The sequence below is a fragment of the Eptatretus burgeri genome, chromosome 14 (genome assembly GCF_056783735.1).
Source record: "Eptatretus burgeri isolate ZD-2024b chromosome 14, Ebu_testis_v1, whole genome shotgun sequence".
NCBI classification, from domain to species: Eukaryota; Metazoa; Chordata; class Myxini; order Myxiniformes; family Myxinidae; genus Eptatretus; species Eptatretus burgeri.
Genome location: NC_140974.1, coordinates 52,067,993 through 52,087,556, shown reverse-complemented (window position 1 = coordinate 52,087,556; position 19,564 = coordinate 52,067,993). Strand labels below are relative to the sequence as shown.

The 19,564-nt window shown below is 41.6% G+C and overlaps 1 protein-coding gene across 6 annotated transcripts in view; it reads left to right on the top strand.

Annotated features, from left to right (window-relative positions):
• The window catches only part of LOC147013200 (globoside alpha-1,3-N-acetylgalactosaminyltransferase 1-like), a 69,986-nt gene extending 58,944 nt beyond the window's left edge, over positions 1 to 11,042 (top strand). For all 6 annotated transcript variants that reach the window (XM_085855792.1, XM_085855790.1, XM_085855791.1 and 3 more), the window contains 2 exons: positions 4,978 to 5,263; positions 7,378 to 11,042. In XM_085855792.1, coding sequence (XP_085711918.1) covers positions 4,978 to 5,263; positions 7,378 to 7,794 — 703 coding nt within the window. In that variant the 3' untranslated portion in view covers positions 7,795 to 11,042. The remainder of the gene's footprint in view (positions 1 to 4,977; positions 5,264 to 7,377) is intronic.
• Positions 11,043 to 19,564: the final 8,522 nt, after the last annotated feature.

Sequence of the window (19,564 nt, the reverse complement as noted above, 5' to 3'; positions counted from 1 at the left end):
TTTAACTCTGATCTTCACGTAGCTTAACCAACTGGTGGAGGGAGTGACAAGGTGGAAGCCCATTGATTTTGAGGTCAATAGGTTTTAAAGGTCAAAGGTCCAGATCACATAAATCATCAATTTTCATCCAATTCACTTCATATCTACAGTATATAAAACGGAATAACATCAGTGGATGGTGACCCTCGTTGAGTTGAAATCTAGCTTGGTTGAACCATATGAGTATGTTTATTAATTATGTGCTGTTTGAACGTGAGTTCGGTTGTGAGTACGTCTGTTAATGGCTTATTATTGGACCTTGACTACATCTATTAATTACGGATAATTGGAACATACCTTCTTAACATGTAGACCTTTTTGAGCCCTTTCACCCTTTCACCCTTTAGACCCTTTCAAGACCATTTAGACTCCTGAAGACCTTTACACCCTTGAGTAGACCCTTAAGACCGTTTAGAAACCTAAGACCCTCTAAATTCCCGTTTGACTTTCTGTTCAAGGGCCTTCTGCAGAAACACTTTAGGGTTACAAGCCACAATCAAAAGGCCCCAATCCCCCCCTCCCCCCCCCCCATTGGTAAACCTCCTCAGTACCAAGCCGAGGGGGTTCAAAATATAATTAATTAATTTTTCTCTTTCTGGTTTTTTTCAGGTTCTGTTCATCTTGGTAGCACAGAGAAAAGTCCCACATGGCAAAGAGGAAGTGGTGTCCATGACAAAAAATTACCCCCATTATAATCAAATGGGTTGTTTGTGATTTTATTACTGCCAAACTTCACTAATTTTTCAAGTTGTCAGATTGAAACTCACTCAGCTTATTTGTCTGGATGTGCTGTATATTCCACCGTTCAAAGGTTTTAGAACACCCCAATTTTTCAGTTTTTACTGAAATTTAAGCAGTTCAAGTCCAGTAAATAACCTGAAATGGTACAAAGCAAAGTGGTAAACTGCTTGAGGTTTAAAAAGAAAAAGTGTAGGTTCGCAAAATCTGAAAAATAATGTAAATTTCAGAGTTGTTAAAAAAGGCCCTTTTCAGGGAACAAGTAATGGGTTAGCAACTGCAGCTGTTCTGCAGCAATGGAAGTAAAGCAAGCCTTGAAAGTTGATGCAAACAATTCCTACAGGTGTCCAAACTTTTGTTGATTAGTTACAAACCGTATGTCTGTATAAAAGCAGTGATGGAACAGACTGTGTTGCTGCACCCTCTGAAGCATTATTTGGACAATATTGCACTGCAGGAATAGTATATTGCTATCACAATGGTGAGAAAAAGACAATTAACAAAGGAAGACAGACAGACAATTATAACCCTGAAAAGTGAAGGTCTTTCCTTTGGAGGAATTGCAAAGAAGCCAATGTGTCAGTGAGTACAGTTTCCTACACTATCAAAAGGCACATGCAGGGTTTTTCTATGCCGTCGAGTTGGTGAAAGGATGGTTCCTCATTGTGTGACACCAACTGTCAAACATGGAGGAGGAAATGTGATAATCTGGGGCTCTTTTGCTGGATCCAGAGTCAGCGACTTGCACAGAGTGACTGGCACCCTGAACCAAAAGGGATACCACAGCATTTTGCAGCGCAATGCAATACCCTCTGGTCTATGCCTAGTTGGTCAGGGGTTCATCCTACAGCAAGATAACAACCCAAAACATACCTCCGGGCTATGTCAGAACTACCTTAGAAGAAAAGAACAAGACGGGAGGCTTCAAATCATGGAATGGCCAGCACAGTCTCCAGACTTCAACCCCATCGAGCTGGTTTGGGATGAACTGGACAGAAGGGTGAAAGCAAAGCAACCTCCAAGTGCAACACATTTGTGGGAACTTCTGCAACAGTGTTGGGAAGAACTTTCCGAACAATATTTGATTTCCATTGTAGAAAGAATGCGACAAGTATGTTCGGCTGTTATATCTGCAAAAGGTGGCTACTTTAATGAGTCAAAAATTTAGATTAAATTTTGTTCAACAAAACGATTCCATGATTTCTTTTTTATCTGCAATTGTTTATTTGTTCTATGCTTTAATTTCAGAGTACATTGAAACATTAAACTGCTTAAATTTCAGTAAAAACTGGAAAAATGGGGGTGTTGTAAAACCTATGACCGGTAAAGTACGTGTTTAAAATCTGGTCAAAATTGCTCAAAGGTCATGGTCAATACCATCCAAAACATGTAAAACATGTGTTCAGCTGCAATTCTAAAATGTTTCAACCAAATTTGTTTTGCCCAACTTTCAATCATTTGATAGATCAAATTCTCAAAATTACCAAATTGCTGTTTCCATGGCAACTGTTGTTTATTTTAAGTTCACAATTACCATGCTGTGCATGACATCTTTATTATTTGTTTGTCTGTCTGTGAGTAGGATATCTCAAAATGTTACGGATGAATTTGGGCAAAATTTGGTGGACAGGTTGGGTGTGTGAGAAGGACGAATTAATTAGACTAGCAAGTTGCCTGTGCCCACACGGGATACCAAACAGGATGGGGATGCAGACGGCAAGCAATCTGGGAGCAACAATTCATGTTTATTGCCACATCTGATGCTATTGAAATGTTCTAGTGGTGGTGAAGAGCCTTGTATTGGCTTGGCGGTTAAGGTGGCTGGCTTGGGACCAAAGGGTCCTGAGTTTGAGCCACCGACAACCGTTGAATTAACACCAGTGAGGTTGACTCGGCCTGTCATCCTTCTGAGGTCGGTGAAATGAGTACCAGTGTACTGGCGTAATACCATTCAGGATAACCTGCATTGGGGTGGCGACCCGTCCAGGACTGTATTCCTTGTCAATGAAACTACCTCAGCAGCCCTATGTGCCTTTATGGCATGAAAGTAATGGTAATATTATTATTATTATTATTATTATTATTATTATTAATGGTGGTGAGGTGCTCCATTGGAAAATGTTTGTTCGATATATGTAGCTCTTGATACCTAAGATCCATAATAAAATTTGTATTCTTGTCAAAGCCAGTCACCAATTACAAATGGTTAGTATGATTTTGATGAAGATCTGGATCCGGATACTATAATTTTTTTAAAGTGATTCTTCACCATTGAGAGATTGTTGCCAAAATGATATATTGTTGTGATGCCGGGTTTGGTGGCGAGGATGACTGCTAGATGGAGCAGTTGGGCCGTCTCCCACCGAACATCGGAATTGGAAGGTCGCCACCCCGGATAACTCCGGAGTCGACGGGTCGCTTAAAGGACCGTGGTCGCCAATATTTTGATGGTGTGAGGTAGGGTCCACTTGTCTAATTACAATTTACCTAAGTACCCACACTGTCTAACTACCGGGGAAGCCACACCCTCGGCCGACTTTGTCCGAACCGAGTCGCTGTTACCGACTCGAATCCGGCATAACCGAACGGAAGTTACCAAAGCTGCGCCGGACCAAATGAACAACTTACGGCACAAACGGCCTCACTATAACTCAAACCCGAACCATGCTCGGCCAATGGAAGAAAACACGGACAACGAACTGGAACATTTAACAGGGGGTGTATTTTGCAATAATCGGGAAGGGAGACACAGAGCAGACTTAATCACGAATATGCAGGCAATGTACAGTGAGCAAAAGCACTTAACAATTTCTAGTTATAGGATGGTGCCACCACAAACACACACACACCAAAAGAAAATAGACCCCACCGGGTCTTTATTCGGTCCTCCAGCCAAGGAGGATAGTTCAGCTGGGGGTCAGAGTCCTGCCGGGTACTTGGCCGCCTCGTGCAGTTACACCGACTCCAACCCACCACGGTGGGACTCGAACCCACGACCCGGAATCCCATGATCCTGGCTGCCACGATCGACGGTCGAGCACCACGGAACACTTCCGCCATGACCACCACCACCATGAGCACCAGCACGGCCACCGAGGAACCCCGACAAAGACCGCAGACCAAGACCACAGGCGACGACGACTGCAGACCAAAAGACCAAAGGGCAAAGAGCAAAAAGCCCAGACAATGATGACAACTGACGACAGCTCGCCACCTTTCTTGTCCTCCCCCCCCCCCCCCGCAGGTCGAGGGGAACCACTCTGAGGTAACTCGCTCCCGGATTAGATGAGGGGGTTGTCGGGCAATCAGTGGCCTCCCCTTATTGTACGGGCCGAACACTCCATCTGGCTGGGGCAGAGTCGGCCCTGAGGTGATGAGCCTCCTGATTGGTTCGGTGGGGGAAAATGGTGGCCATCCGTGATTGGAGGAGGTCCGGTGGGAGGGGGCAACGACCACCCTCCCCCCGTGCGTGTCTGAGAACCCAGACGGAACAACCAGGGGAGCACCCTATTCCCCATCCACCCTTGTAGTGGGGTGGGGGGATTTCAGGTCGGCTGTCGGGCCGGCCGCTGTGGATTGGACAAGCTCACGGTGGGCGGAGGGAACCTCACCCATGTACGAGATACGTTGCATGTGGGCGATGGATGGCGATGGTGTGAAGAACGAAGGATTGATTTGTTGGCGTTGGGTATTGCAAAAATCTAACTAGAAAGAAACTTCGCAGCGCACACATGTAATTCCCTTTAGACATAGGGAGGGTTCTAACTATAAACACATACTTATCAAAATAACTGAACTGCGGGGACTCTGGCTGTTGTGTGCAAATGGCTGCCAGATTCGTAACACTACAGCACGATATCTCAAAAAGTTGTGGATGGATTATCACAAACCTTGTTAGACGATTATGGGAGGTGACGAGACCAAGCCGATTAGATTTTGGTTATGGTCCAGATGTCGATCCCGCCTATAAATGAGATGAAAAACGTAGTGTTAAGCCTGGTGGAGGTTTTTGCTCCACTGAGAGCCATTCCTGTTTGTCATGTTTTTGGTGGGGTTTTTTTTGTTTTTTTTTCAAATCTTCAAAATGGAGATTTTGATGTATAGATGTGATGCAAATTAAAACCTGAGTTTTCTGCTTCATCCGATAGCCATTTGGATTGCTAAATATTGATTCTTGTTACTTTCCCTAAATACCTGCAGCTATTGGTCATTTCTGCAGCCGTTTCTGGAAAGTGCTGGGAAGTACTTCATGCCCGGCTATAATGTGACTATTGTGGTGCTTACGGAACGTGTGGGTGAGAATGCACCAACGGTATCCCTTGGTGGCCCTGGCCGCACAGTGAAAATGATGCAGGCGGAGAAGTTTGATGCATGGCATGAAAATGCTCTCCGGCGTATGCCACGGCTGCTGCGGATGCTTGAAGACAATGAGTTGCACTTTAAACCGGATTACTTCTTCACCATCGACGTCGATATGCTATTCAAGGTGTGTTCCACAACTCCTGATATATCCCAGTTACTTTACATCAATGTATTTTACTTAAGACTGAAGGGCTTTAATCCATCCAATTCTGGCTGATCTGAAAATGTAGGCAAAGTTTGACCCATCTCTCCATTAGACTTGAATGCAGCAATCACTACTGTTCTCACGTAGTAGAAGTAGAGGTGTTGCATTTAGCAGCAGGCTATACTTGGTGAACTGGTTGATAAACGATCGACAGATTGGCAGACAATTACGACACTGCATGGTGTGGCTTGATGTCAGTACAATGATGACATTGGGTTCTTCCTTCCTATGACTTATTTTGACCAAGACCATAAGTGAAGAAAATATGATGTTATAAGATTTCAGAATCAAAGCAGATGAACAATTGGGGCTGCAATTCAACATCTAATCTGATTTTCTACAAGGAGAGGAGATGTTTGCTGAAGAAGTTTGCAGAGGAAAGAATATTCCAAATGTCATATTTCCTTCCAATCAATACTTCCATGCAGGAATTGAGAACTTGGTCACAATACCAGTACACAATAATCCTCTCTCTTTATGAATAGTATTGTGGGATATTTAATGTATTGAAGAGAGCTCACCAGTTTATTTCCAAAATTGAAGCATAGTCTATTATTTAAGCTCCAACCCACAAAGCACCAAGATGGCACCTTTTATACATAACTTCCACCAGGAATTCAGCATTTCAACAAACTGCATCTAAATTGAGATATTTTGCCTTTTATTTGATTACAGTGTACTTTGTGTCAACACGATAGTTACTTACCATAAAATTTGGACTATTAGCCGCAACTGTTTCCCTCAACTTCGACCTCTGTGGCTAAAATAACAATGCGGCTTGTTTATGGATTTTTCCGATGTTGCGGGTTTTCCCGTTGATGCGTTCAGGCCAAATCAAGTTGTTGTCGTCAGTCTCCAGTCGATGTTTAGATTCACATTAGGTTTCAAAACTCACTGTAAAAGTGTGCTAATGATGACTGTTTACGGTTTTTTTCCTCCAAATTTACACACGGCCTTTACACACACGAAACATTCAGTTAATGATTCAGTGGAAATGATGACGACAACGAATAAATGTGACAACCGGTATTTTTTGATTGTGTGTATTATTGTGTATCTTTGGTGTAGCTGTATTTTTATTTTTGTGTTGCTTTGTCACTGAATTTGTGATTGAATTTGTGCTTTGCGCACGTCTGACTTTCTGTGGCTGTCGAGTTTCTCACTTTTTGTGGCTAATTTTCGGACGTTTTTGCGCTTGGTTTTTTTGTGCAACATTTGCGGCTTATAAACCAGTGCGGCTTGTGTGTATTTAAATTCCAGATTTTTTTTAATTTAGGGGATGCGGCTTATATAACAATGCGCTCAAAGTTCCGAATTTTACGGTACTTCAAATGCTTTCAATTTAGACTAATCTCATTTATATCCCCATAATTTACCCTTCCTAAATCGTTATCAATTTCACTCTTTTGAATATCCATAATTACGCCTCCTCTATAAGGTATGATACTGATCCGGATATTAGAATCGCACCATTTAAACCTGTTGTCAGATTTGTTTCTACATGAGTGCCCCCAATTTTTAATGGTGCCTCATAGTTTTATACCACCTTGGAGTACCAAATCATCACTTACGTTTTTTTATACATTTTATTTTTTCTACTGCCAATGTCTGAGCTGTATCTCAGAGCCAGCTCATTTTCGTAATGAAGTATGCGCAGTTGACTATTTATTCGGATTGTAACCTAATTAACAAAAAAACACCGTTTTGATCACAACTTGAAGAATTTTCCTCTGGTTTTCATTTTGTTCAGTTTTATGGAGATATTGTAGATAGGGACTCATTTTCTTATTTTACACTCTATCCCTAAATGTTGAAGGTCAAAATCGTATGGTGGTCTGAAAAAAAGAAGGCTATCATTGGATCGCAGGCACAGGGGATGCTTTTCTTTGATGATTGTTTTGTGATCGCAGATATTTTTTGTTTTTTTTCTCCCATTATTTTAAATTTCATTTGAACAGCATTGAATCTTGTGTCTTGCACTCTTGTTTCACTCTTCATTTTCCTTCTATGTTCCCTTTTACCTCAAATTTCAGGCTGAAGTTGGGCCAGAGATCCTCTCCGATCTTGTGACGTTCCTGCACCCAGGTTACTTTGGAACTTCCCGTTCCCACTTCCCATATGAACGACGGCAAGCTTCACTTGCCTACCTTTCACAAACACAGGGAACATTCTACTTCGGTGGTGCATTTTACGGGGGACACCCCGAGTCTGTCATTGCAATGCTTCGCCAGTGCTGGGCTAACTTGCAGGATGATGCCTCTCGTGGCATAATCGCCGTCTGGAATGAGGAATCTCATTTGAACCACTATTTTGCATTAAAACGTCCACCCACACTTGTGCTCTCCCCCGAGTACTGCTGGGCATCTAATTGGGCATTACCTTCACAGGTGCACTTTGCACGTGTGTTTTCTGTCGCTAAAAACAACTTCAGACTGCATGGAAAACGCTAAAGTTTCTTAAAGTTTATCCATTAAGATAAATCGCTGTCAAAAAAATCTTGAGGTGTAATATGTTATTGTTTTCTTTATCTAATAATCTTGCATTTTTGTTTGTTCATTGTGGTGCAGTGAGCTGTTTTGGAACATTATTATTGTTATTATTTCAAGAAATTGAAAAAGACGAAGCAATGACTCGTAATGCCAAAAAGTACAGACGAGGGAAGGATTATTGCAGAATGCAGTTTTTTTTTTTCTTATCAAGGTCATGCAATTGGACTTTTGTCAATGATGAACAAAGCAGTAAAAATATACTTTGCTCACAATACAAAACGATATAACATTTTGACTGTTATGAAAGTGGCCCCCGGGTGAACGAACATCCATGATGCGTAGAGTTCCTTAGTCAGTTATATCGTTAATATGTGTGCCAAGACAGGCCCTCTGCCATTGTTTAGAGCAGTGGTTCTTAACCTTTTTGGCCCCACGACCCCATCAGACATTCTTGGTCAGTACCGTAACCTCCGAAACAAAAGTTGAAAAAAAACAGCCCGATTTATTAAAATATGTCTGCCAATACACAGTCAATGGGATGGCTGAAATTGCTTCGCAGCCATCACGCGATCAAAATGAGGATGAATGCTCGACAGGCTGCACCTGATGTCAGCGTCGATCACAAGCCTATTGCGTGCCTTCGTTTTCAGAGTTACCATGGTTGAGAATCCAGCCTCACAGCGATAGTTTGAGGGGGACTGGACCAATAGGGCCAGGGCCCTCTTCGAAAGAACAGGACAGTCCTTCACTTTCAGCCAAAACGTGGCGAGCTCTTGTTCCATGAAGTCACTCTTGAGCTGCACATCTTCACGAATTCGGTAAAAAATTCATTGTTCGCAGCCACGTCAGTATCACTGATGGCACCATCTTCAATGGAAAAGGGTCAGACAATCCACTCATCATGAGAGCAGTCGTCCAGTCTGGGGAAGTAACGTTCGATGGTTTCACTAATTGCCAGAAGGTGGGTTGAGGTCTCCTCGTGGAAGTGGCATTCAGCATCTGGCGTAGCATCCAGGAGGGTCGTCATCTCAGAGAAGATAGTCGTGTCACCGTCCTGGACTCTTCTCTGGTGAAGGTGAATCTTCCTCCTGAAAGCTGCCACTTTGTCACGAGCCGTGTGTAGCATTGGGAGGTTTCCTTGAAGTGACAGGTTCAAGGAATTCACCTCGGTGAAGAAATCAGCCAAGTAAGCAACCTTCATCACCAACAGTTCATCCTGCATCTTTTCATGAAGCTGATTCTCCTTCTCGGCACACCCTCTCTCCAAGAACAGCGCTATTTCCTCTCGAAGTTGAATCACACGATTGAGAACTTTACCATGTGAAAGTCCACACAGATCTGTGCTGGCTATCAGAACAGTGAAATCGGCAGCCATTTTTTCACACATTGCTTTGAAGATTCTTGAATTTGTTGCGCTCCCTCAGATGTGGTTCACAATCTTCACCACATCTGAAAGCACCACGATCGCACATGATCCAGGCCACACACAGTTCCTGTGCGTATAAGTACGCACATACGCGAACAAAACACTGTGTATGGAATGTACCTTTGTTATGTTCCTAAAAATGGGCTCAACAAATTGATATGTTCTTTATGACCCCTTCATGACCCCCGGAAAACCCCCAAACGACCCCCAGGTTAAGAATCTAGGGTCGAGAGGGGAGTGGGATACAGGGAAAGAGCATACATGGACACGTAGGTGACCCAGGAATTAGTTATTTAATTGGTTTTTGTGTAGATAGTCCTTAGCCCTTTTATCAAGGTTGTTCGGGAGCATGCGTTGGTTAATCCGTGTTTCCCCTGCATAATCCATCCCCCCCCCCTTCTCTCCTCCTTTCAACAATCCCTCCTTCACCCCATCGGTCCATTCAAACCCTCTGCTACTTTCAATCATTTCTCCTTCACAGCATCAGTCCGTTGAAATCCTCTGCTATTTTCAATCTTCCCTCCTTTACCCTATGGCCCATTTCAATGGTCCACCAATAATCCCTTTCACCAAACATCATTTCAGAAATCCCTTCTTCACCCCATCGGTATTCTCTTCAATCCAACGGCCGTTCGGGTGTCCCTCTTCATTTTCACTCCATTCGCACGTTGTTTGGTTGGGCACATTTGGTCCGTCTGTGGTCATTAATCCTTCGGGCCGATCGGATTACCTTCAACGCCTGGGACTGTGTCCATTCTCACATGCATGTTTATGACATGAGGTGTGGAACTTTCCCCATGCATGGTTGGGTGCGGCACATCTTGCAGTCGTGATACAGTGAGGACTGTACAATGAACGCTTGCACGCGAGGGAGGGAGCGGGGGCTCTCATCGTGGCCTTGTGTGCATGAAGGGAGGGATCTTGCATTGAAAGTTCCCTCAGAATGACACGGCATTTTCCACAGGCTGCATCGTGGATCTACCCCCATCAGATGCACACCAATGAGGAGGCTCACAGGAGCTGAGATGCGAAAAGCCAGATGAATAATAAGACAGAAGTGCATGAGAAAAGACGAAAAAAAGTCGACATCCTGTGAGGAGAAAAGGAGCTCGTAGTTGGTCCTCGTCCTTAGAAGAGAAGCCAGATCGAGAGAGGGGAAGAAAGCGAGATCCTGAGAGAAGAAGATGTTATTACAAGGGACAATACGAGAGAAAAGTGATGTCCTGCAGGGAGAAAGAAGCTCAGAGCTAGTCATCGTCTTTGTGGGGAAAAGCCATGTTCTAGGAGCTCAAAGCTTGTCCTGTGAGGAGTAGAAGGCTCAAAGACTAGAGAAATCAACATCCTGAGGAGGAAGAAGCTGAGGCATAAGGGGGCGAGTCGCATATCTTGTATGCCAGAGAGGACTTCCATGCTGGGTCTGGACTCCTCAGGGATGCGGATGCATGTCCCATCGCACCGCATCGCTAATGCCCATCTTTTCCCCTGCATTCTCTAGTATATCTGGAGTATGGCAGAGCCCCATTGGGCTGTGTAAGGTGAGGGAAAAAAGAATAGACTACTTTTCTTTTCTCCATACTTTACTTGTTTTCTCAAGTTATTCTGTGTTGTCTTCTCCCCTGATTGAATGATGGCCAAGTCTCTTGTGTAAGTAAGATTGTATAAAAAAGAATATGTGTATAGTTAAATGTGCTATTATGTGCCTTTTGCTTTCTTGCCTGTCGATACTCGCTTTTTAATGATTGCTTGTATGTGTAAATAAATAATTGTTTGTTCTAATTTCCAATCTATCTCAGTTGTCCTTTCCTTCATTGGTCCGACAGTGTACAAGCGTAGTTGTACCCCACCTGGTTTGCTCTGTTAGCCAGTGCTGCACCTATCTGTTCTGATCGACAGAAGAACACCAGGTGTGGCATCGAGGACGTGGCTTCTAGATACGTCATACCAATAGAATAACATTGCGGAAACATCGAAGCATAACCCAGCTAGGCCGGTAATCTAAGTCAAGTGGCTACGGCTGTGTAAGAATAACAGCCCATTGGACGAGTTAACGAGTTATCTGTGGTTGGCGACCTCAGGACTGCGTGTTTGGTATTCGGAATCCGCTATTCGTGGGGGATATGTTCCTGAAAAATTCCACGTATGTCAGGGCATTGTTTCAATGGAAAAGTGGGGGGGGCGGGGTAGATTCCCAGCGGTTTGTGATTCTTGATGGAATACCAAAAATCCCGTGAAAAATTGCAAAATACCACGAATACACAAAGTCACAAATGTCAAAGCAGGTTGCATTTTATAAACTGCGAAGATGCGGGGTCCACAAATAGCGGGGTCCAACAGTTCGGTATATTAAAAATCTCCTTAGTTATCGTATATATGATTTGGGGAACTATATATATATATATATATATATATATATATATATATATATATATATATATATATATATATATATATATATATATATATATATATATATATATATATAATGGCGCTTCTGAGGCATCCATGCAAATTAATGGGGAAAAACTCTCTGAATCAACCCCGAAAAAGCCTAAAACAGGAGACTGATTCCTCCTCCCCCCACCCCCATACAAATGAATGGGGAAAGCTTTCTGACTCAAGGCCCATCAGGTCAAAAGAGAAGAATGAGTTTCTCTCCCCCCTCTGACTCTGACTCAGTCCATGGGGTCAAAAGAAGATATCGATCTCAACCCCATTGAGCACATGTTAAACTGAGACTTACTGATTTCCTTTAATATTTTCATTCCACTCAAGGAGTGATCCAATCAATACTTGTCCATGTTCTATTCGAGGTAATAAATTATTTTTCCGATTACATTCATCACCATCAAGTATATTCACAAATATTATTTTAGAACGTAGTTTTTGGTTTATGTGTCTTTGTTGAGCAGAAATAAAATGATAAACTTCTCTCAATGCTCTTGTTTGACCACCCCCTGAGCCACATATCATTTTGAGATTCTAGTAAATTTTCCCATTGTTTACTTGATAACCATCAAAGTTTTCAGTCCATTCAAGGATATTTTTTTTCTTTACATCCTCTAACTTATTTGTAATTAAATTTATCCGCTTATTTGTTTTATCTACTTTTACCCTGGTTATTTCTTCAATAAGACTTATTTGATATTTCTCACATTCTTTATGTTTTCCATTTAAATACCAAGGTTGATTACATCTCCACTCTTTAGTTTGGTTATTGCTTGGTTCTATCATTTATAAATCAGTAAAAGACAGTAGTAGTCCGTCAGCACTTATACTTATAACCATAAGGGAGACTATTAATTCCATTCTCTAAAATATATCTTTTATCATCAAAAGCTCCTAATGCTTTCTTATTCATTTCTTCTGTATATTGGCTGCTCTTAGAGCACCCTTATTCTGGACATTTCCATCTGTCTGTCTGTCCACGAAATTTTGGTCAAGCCTAGGGGCTAAACCACTCCACCGATTCCAATGAAATTTGGTAGGTGGGACCAATATTTCTGGGAATCGTGTGCCTTTGAATATGGGACCCCGGGCTCGAGCAACCGTATAGCAACGGCCCTTTAAAGTGGTCAAAAAAATCGAAAAATCGAAGCTTAGAGTTCTGTGCACAATCTATCAAGCTCCCTTCATGCCAATTTGCAGCCCTAACAAAAAATATTTGTAGGAGGAGATCGGTTTTGGGCGAGTACATGTCGAACATTTCAGAAACGGTTAATTGCGAATATCTCTCAGAGAAAGAGTCTGATTTTTATGAAACTTGGGTGAAATGTGTACAATATGGCTATCATGTACAAAAATGAATGGTTGCTATAGGTACCTCCGTTGCTTAGCAACAGCTAAAATACTTTATCATACATCGTACACTTATTGTGGACTGTAAAAAAATCAATACCTCTGAAACTGTACCTCCGAGGGACCTGTTTTTTTGTGTCCAAGGAGAATGTCTTACAGCATCATATAAAAAAAAAAAATCTTTAGCGAATAGATAAATGGAATTACCAGGGCTGCCATTTGTTGGAGTCTCTTTGGAAACATGCCTGAAATTTCACAAGGTGGGTTTCTGGGCGCAAACTAAGAAGGCTGTGATAATCATATTTATTGTGCTAACTTGATTGATAACATGTACATGAATATCGGTAGTCGCGTCAGCCAGCTTGCCATCTAGATCGGCGGCCATCTTACCTACCGGCTTATAATTGATGTTTATAGCGAACGCAGTGAGCTTCATACTTAAAGCGTGCACATGAGAGAATAGGAAACAACAACAGCAACAACAACAACAACAGCATCAACAACAACAACACAATACCCCTGGCTATTTGGAATCGGTGTCGTTAACTATGACCTTTTGCTTCCGGTTGTTTTTAAACGCTGTGCGGTGTATAAACACGATTGGGTTTTATTTCTATCTCGTGAATATTACTTAACGTGTGCACATGAGAGAATAGGAAACAACAAAAACAACACAATACCCTGGCAATTGTGAATCCATGCCGTTGGCTATGACCCTTTTGCTTCCGTTTTTTTTTTTTTGCTTCTGGTTTTTTTTTTGTTTCCGGCTTTTGTCATGGGGAATGATGCATGCCGGGAGATAAAGGCATCGTTGGAAACATGAAAGACCCAAATAATATCAGACATGGTGTATATTTACTCCACTTATTTTAATAAAGATATCTCCCGCATCATCAAAAAATAATTTGTAATCCTGATTTACGTTATTTGATCGCTGATTCCAAATCCAGGCCGAAGTAACCGGAAATTGCGTATACAGTTGTGAACAAGTTGTAGGTAAAGTCAGAAGCGAATGTAAGAAGAATACTACGTTCACTTCTAGTATTTTTTTTTAGATGAGATCCTGTTCTAGGCAGTGTAGTTGTCGTTGTGAAGGTAATGTTGAGGATTTTTTTTTTTCAGATGAGATCCTGTTCTAGGCGGTGTAGTTGTTGTTGTGAAGGTAATGTTGAGGTAATATTTATTTTTGCAGATGAGATCCTGTTCTAAGCGGTGTAGTTGTTGTGAAGGTTATGTTCAGGTTATATTCATTTTTGCAGATGAGATCCTGTTCTCGGCGGTGTAGTTGTTGTTGTGAAGGTAATGTTAAGGTATATTTATTTTTTCATAGCAAAAAGATGGTTTAATTTGATGTATTGAAGAAGCGAATGTAAGAAGAATTCTACGTTCGCTTCTGGGCTTTGCTTATTCCATAGCTGTTAGTAACTTCTTATTTTATTCCTTTTTCTCGACTCTTCCTTCTTTAAGATTAAGCAGTTGTAATAATGTTTAAAGTTTATTGTTTCATATCTTATTTTTTTTTCTTTATTCCCTTTAACTTCTTTTTACACCTTTCAATATTATTGTCAATATATGTAAAAGCATAAGCCTTTGATCTCAGTCCTATAAATTCACTCATAACCTTCCCACCCAATTCATCTTTAAACTTACCAATAACCTTTTTGTTATTTGATGAAAACAACACATCGCCAGGTTTTTAATTACTTGTATCATATATATCAATATTATCAATCATTTCCTCATATACATCTCCAGTCTTTATTTCTCATATAAAACTATCTGTATCCATATATAACAATGACACATTATCCTTAGACTTTAATTTTAAATTATTGGCTGCTCTGAGAGCACCCTTATTCTGGACATTTCCATGTGTCTGTCTGTCCGCGAAACTTTGGTCAAGCCAAGGGGCTAAACCACTCAACCGATTCCAATGAAATTTGGTAGGTAGGACCAATATTTCTGGGAATGGTGTGCTTTAGAATATGGGACCCCGGGCCCTAGAAACGGCAGAGCAACGGCCCTTTAAAGCGGTCACAAAAATCGAAAAAAATCGAAAAATCGAAGCTTAGAGTTCTGTGCGCAATCTATCTCGCTCCCTTCATGCCAATTTGCAGCCCTAACAAAAAATATTTGTAGGAGGAGATAGGTTTTGGGCGAGTACATGTCGAACATTTCAGAAACGGTTAATTGCGAATACAGTATCTCTAAGAGAAAGAGTCTGATTTTGATGAAACTTGGGTGAAATGTGTACAATGTGGCTAGCATGTACACAAAAATGAATGGTTGCTATGCACACCTCCGTTTCTTGGCAATAGCTAAAATACTTTATCGTATATTGTACACTTATTGTGGACTGTAGAAAAAAAATCAATACCTCCGAAACTGGACCTCCGAGGGACCTGCTTTTTTGTGCCCAAGGAGAAAGTCTCACAGCATCATATTGGTTCACGAAAAAATATTTTCACGAAAAAAATAAGTGACCACTATATTCGTTATTGTTGTGTGTCTGTCTGTATGTCTGTCTGTTGGGTCATCGATCCAGTCGAAAAAAAATTTGATCTACCCTTATCAGTATTTCCGTCGATATGTTTGTCAGCCTGTCTGTCTGTTGGGTAGTCGATCTAATTGAGAAAAAAAAAATCTCAAAAAAAATTTTTTTTGAGATTTTTTTTTTTCTTTCTACCCTTATTATTGGTTCACGAAAAAATATTTTCACGAAAAAAATAAGTGACCACGATATTTGTTATTGTTGTGTGTCTGTCTGTCTGTATGTATGTATGTCTGTCTGTCTTTCCTGAGCAAAGCTCCGTGGGTTTTAATCCGATCCTGAAAATTTTGGTGGGAAGTTTATATCATGATCTAGAAGTGTTTTCCTGAAAATGGGCATGGTGCGCCCATTATGGGCGGAGCCACGCCCAAAAAAACATGTTTTTAGGGGGTAGCTGATTTCAATTTGCATCTTCTCCGAGGGGGTTTGTCGAATCTGACAGGGGTTCTGGTATTTGGTTAACCAATGGCACCTGCACAGCCCCACAGAGCTCGATTTTTCATTTTCGTCCCAAGGTCAAGGTCACAAGGTCAAGAACTTAGAAAATTGCGGATTTTGACGTAAAAAATTCTTCTCCGAGGGGTTTGTCGAATCTGGCAGTGGTTTGGGTATGTGGTTAGCCCAATGGCACCTGCATAACCCCACGGACTTCGATTTTTCATTTTCGTCCCAAGGTCAAGGTCACAAGGTCACGAACTTCGAAAATTTCGCATTTTGACATAAAAATCATACAACCGTCCAAACTTTGAGAGCTAGGATGACAATATTTTTTATGCATAATCTTGAGGTCATTCCCCACCTAAAGTCTTAAAACCATTTTGCTCTATCTCGAACACCTTGCCCGTGGCGCCCCCTTCAATTTTGTTTTTACGCTGATTTCATCAAAGTATGCATAATCCGAGGAGTGTGAAATGCCATATAGCCCATATGACATTATATTGTTCCTGGAATGTTCCAGAGGAAGTTTTGCACCAAAGCTCATAATCCTTGACCTTTGACCTTTAAAGTTCACAAAGGGCAAATTTTCAAAGTTGTGGGAATCGAACCGGGTTTTCGACCTTCTTTGACGAACAAACTCCAATCAGCTATAGTACGTATCCTGCTTCCTTATTTTAATGTCCACAACATTGTTTTGTGACCTTTAAAGGTTATGCAAAGGACAAATTTTTAAAGTTGTAAAACGAAGCTGGGTTTTCGAGATTTTGCAGCAAATAACCTGTCACTTGTACCACATCATGTTGATCATTTTTATAACTTGGTCAAACATTATCACATTGTCTCATCCTTGACTTCTGAAACAATCTACATCATCACATACCGCTCGTGAACCATCGTCGTCTTCAGACTTGTCAGTATTTCCGTCGATATATTTGTCTGTCTGTCCCTCTGTTCGGTCCAGTGCTCCGTTAATACAATGGCGATTTCTATGAAACTTGGTTGGTAGGTTCATACCATGACCTAGTTGTGTGCAAATGAGAATCGTTGCTCTGGACACCACCGTTGCCAAGCAACGGGACTTTGAAATTTTTTAAAAATCATAAAAAATTTATTTTTTCGAAAATCAAAAATCGGGCCACGAGAGACTGTGGGTAGTACATTCAGCCATATTGTCAAAAATTTGCAGCCGGATTCTATGAAAACTGTCGGAGAAGATAGTCTTTGAATGAACCCTGGTCGAAAACAATAAAAAAACGAAGTTCATTATATCGCAGAGACTGTCAGATATACGTGAAACTGGTATGGTAGGTTCATTGTATGTCCGAGTTATGGGTGAGAAAACCGTTGCTATGGACCCCTCCGTTGAAAAACCTTTTTTTTTTTTTTGTTCTACCCTTATTATCAGTATCTCCGTCGATATGTTTGTCTGTCTGTCTGTCTGTCTCTCCCTCTGTTCGGTCCAGTTCTCCGTTAATACAATGGTGATTTTGATGAAACTTGGTTGGTAGGTTCATCCCATGACCTCGTTGTGTGCAAATAAGAACCGTCGCTTACGACCCCTCCGTTGCCTAGCAACGGCCGAAAAACCTTTAAATGTGGGGATATATTGACGAAAAAACAATATGCAGCATTAACCCTTGAAGCTGGAATCATGAATTTTCTTGTGCTTAATCCTCTGGTCATTCCCCATTGAACGGGCCCATCGGCTCAGGTTATATTGGGTCGTCGACTCCCCATGTCTGCCTGCGGCTTTTGTGTAGTAGATCCAGTCGAAAAAAAAAATTTGATCTACCCTTATTATCAGTATTTCCGTCGATATGTTTGTTGGGTAGTCGATCGAGTTGGGAAAAAAAAAAAATTTTGGAGATTTGTTCTCCCCTTATTATCAGTATTTAAAATGGCGATTTCAGTTAGTACAGTGGCGATTTCGATGAAACTTGGTTGGTAGGTTCACACCATGACCGAGTTATGTGCAAATGAGAACCATTGCTATGGACACCACCGTTGCCGAGCAACGGGACTTTGAAATTTTTGAAAAATCATAAAAAATTTATTTTTTCGAAAATCGAAAATCGGGCCACGAGCGACTATGGGCAGTACATTCAGCCATATTGTCAAAAATTTGCAGCCGGATTCTATGAAAACTGTCGGAGAAGATAGTCATTGAATGAACCCTGGTCGAAAACAATAAAAAAAACGAAGTTCATTGTATCGCAGAGACTGAGTCAGATATACGTGAAACTGGTATGGTAGGTTCATTGTATGTCCGAGTTATGGGTGAGAAGAACCGTTGCTGTGGACCCCTCTGTTGCCTAGCAACGGCCGAAAAACCTCTAAATGTGGGGGTATTTTAACGAAAGAACAATCTGCAGCATTAACCCTTGAAGCTGGAATCATGAATTTTCTTGTGCTTAATCCTCAGGTCATTCCCCATCGAACGGGCCCATCGCATCAGGTACTATTGGGTAGTCGACTACCCATGTCGGCCTACCGGCTTGTCTGTCTGTCTGTCTGTCTGTCTGTCTGTCCCACTGTTCGGTCCAGTGCTCCGGTAATACAATGGCGATTTCGATGAAACTTGGTTGGCAGGTTCACACCATGACCTAGTTATGTGCAAATGAGAACCGTTGCTATGGACACCACCGTTGCCAAACAACGGGACTTTGAAATTGTTGAAAAATCATAAAAAAAATTATTTTTTCGAAAATCAAAAATGGGGCCACGAGCGACTGTGGGCAGCACATTCAGCCATAATGTCAAAAATTTCAAGCCAGATCCTATGAAAACTGTCGGAGAAGATTGACTTTGAATGAACCCTGGTCGAAAACAATAAAAAAACGATGTTCGTTATATCTCGGAGACTATGAGTGAGATATACATGAAACTGGTATGGTAGGTTCATGGTATGTCCTAGTTATGTGTGAGAAAGAACCGTTGCTATGGACCCCTCTGTTGCCTAGCAACGGCTGAAAAACCTCGAAATGTGGGGGTATTTTAACGAAAAAACAATCTGCAGCATTAACCCTTGAAGCTGGAATCATGAATTTTCTTGTGCTTAATCCTCAGGTCATTCCCCATCGAACGGGCCCATCGCATCAGGTACTATTGGGTAGTCGACTACCCATGTCGGCCTACCGGCTTGTCTGTCTGTCTGTCTGTCTGTCTGTCTGTCCCACTGTTCGGTCCAGTGCTCCGGTAATACAATGGCGATTTCGATGAAACTTGGTTGGCAGGTTCACACCATGACCTAGTTATGTGCAAATGAGAACCGTTGCTATGGACACCACCGTTGCCAAACAACGGGACTTTGAAATTGTTGAAAAATCATAAAAAAAATTATTTTTTCGAAAATCAAAAATGGGGCCACGAGCGACTGTGGGCAGCACATTCAGCCATAATGTCAAAAATTTCAAGCCAGATCCTATGAAAACTGTCGGAGAAGATTGACTTTGAATGAACCCTGGTCGAAAACAATAAAAAAACGATGTTCGTTATATCTCGGAGACTATGAGTGAGATATA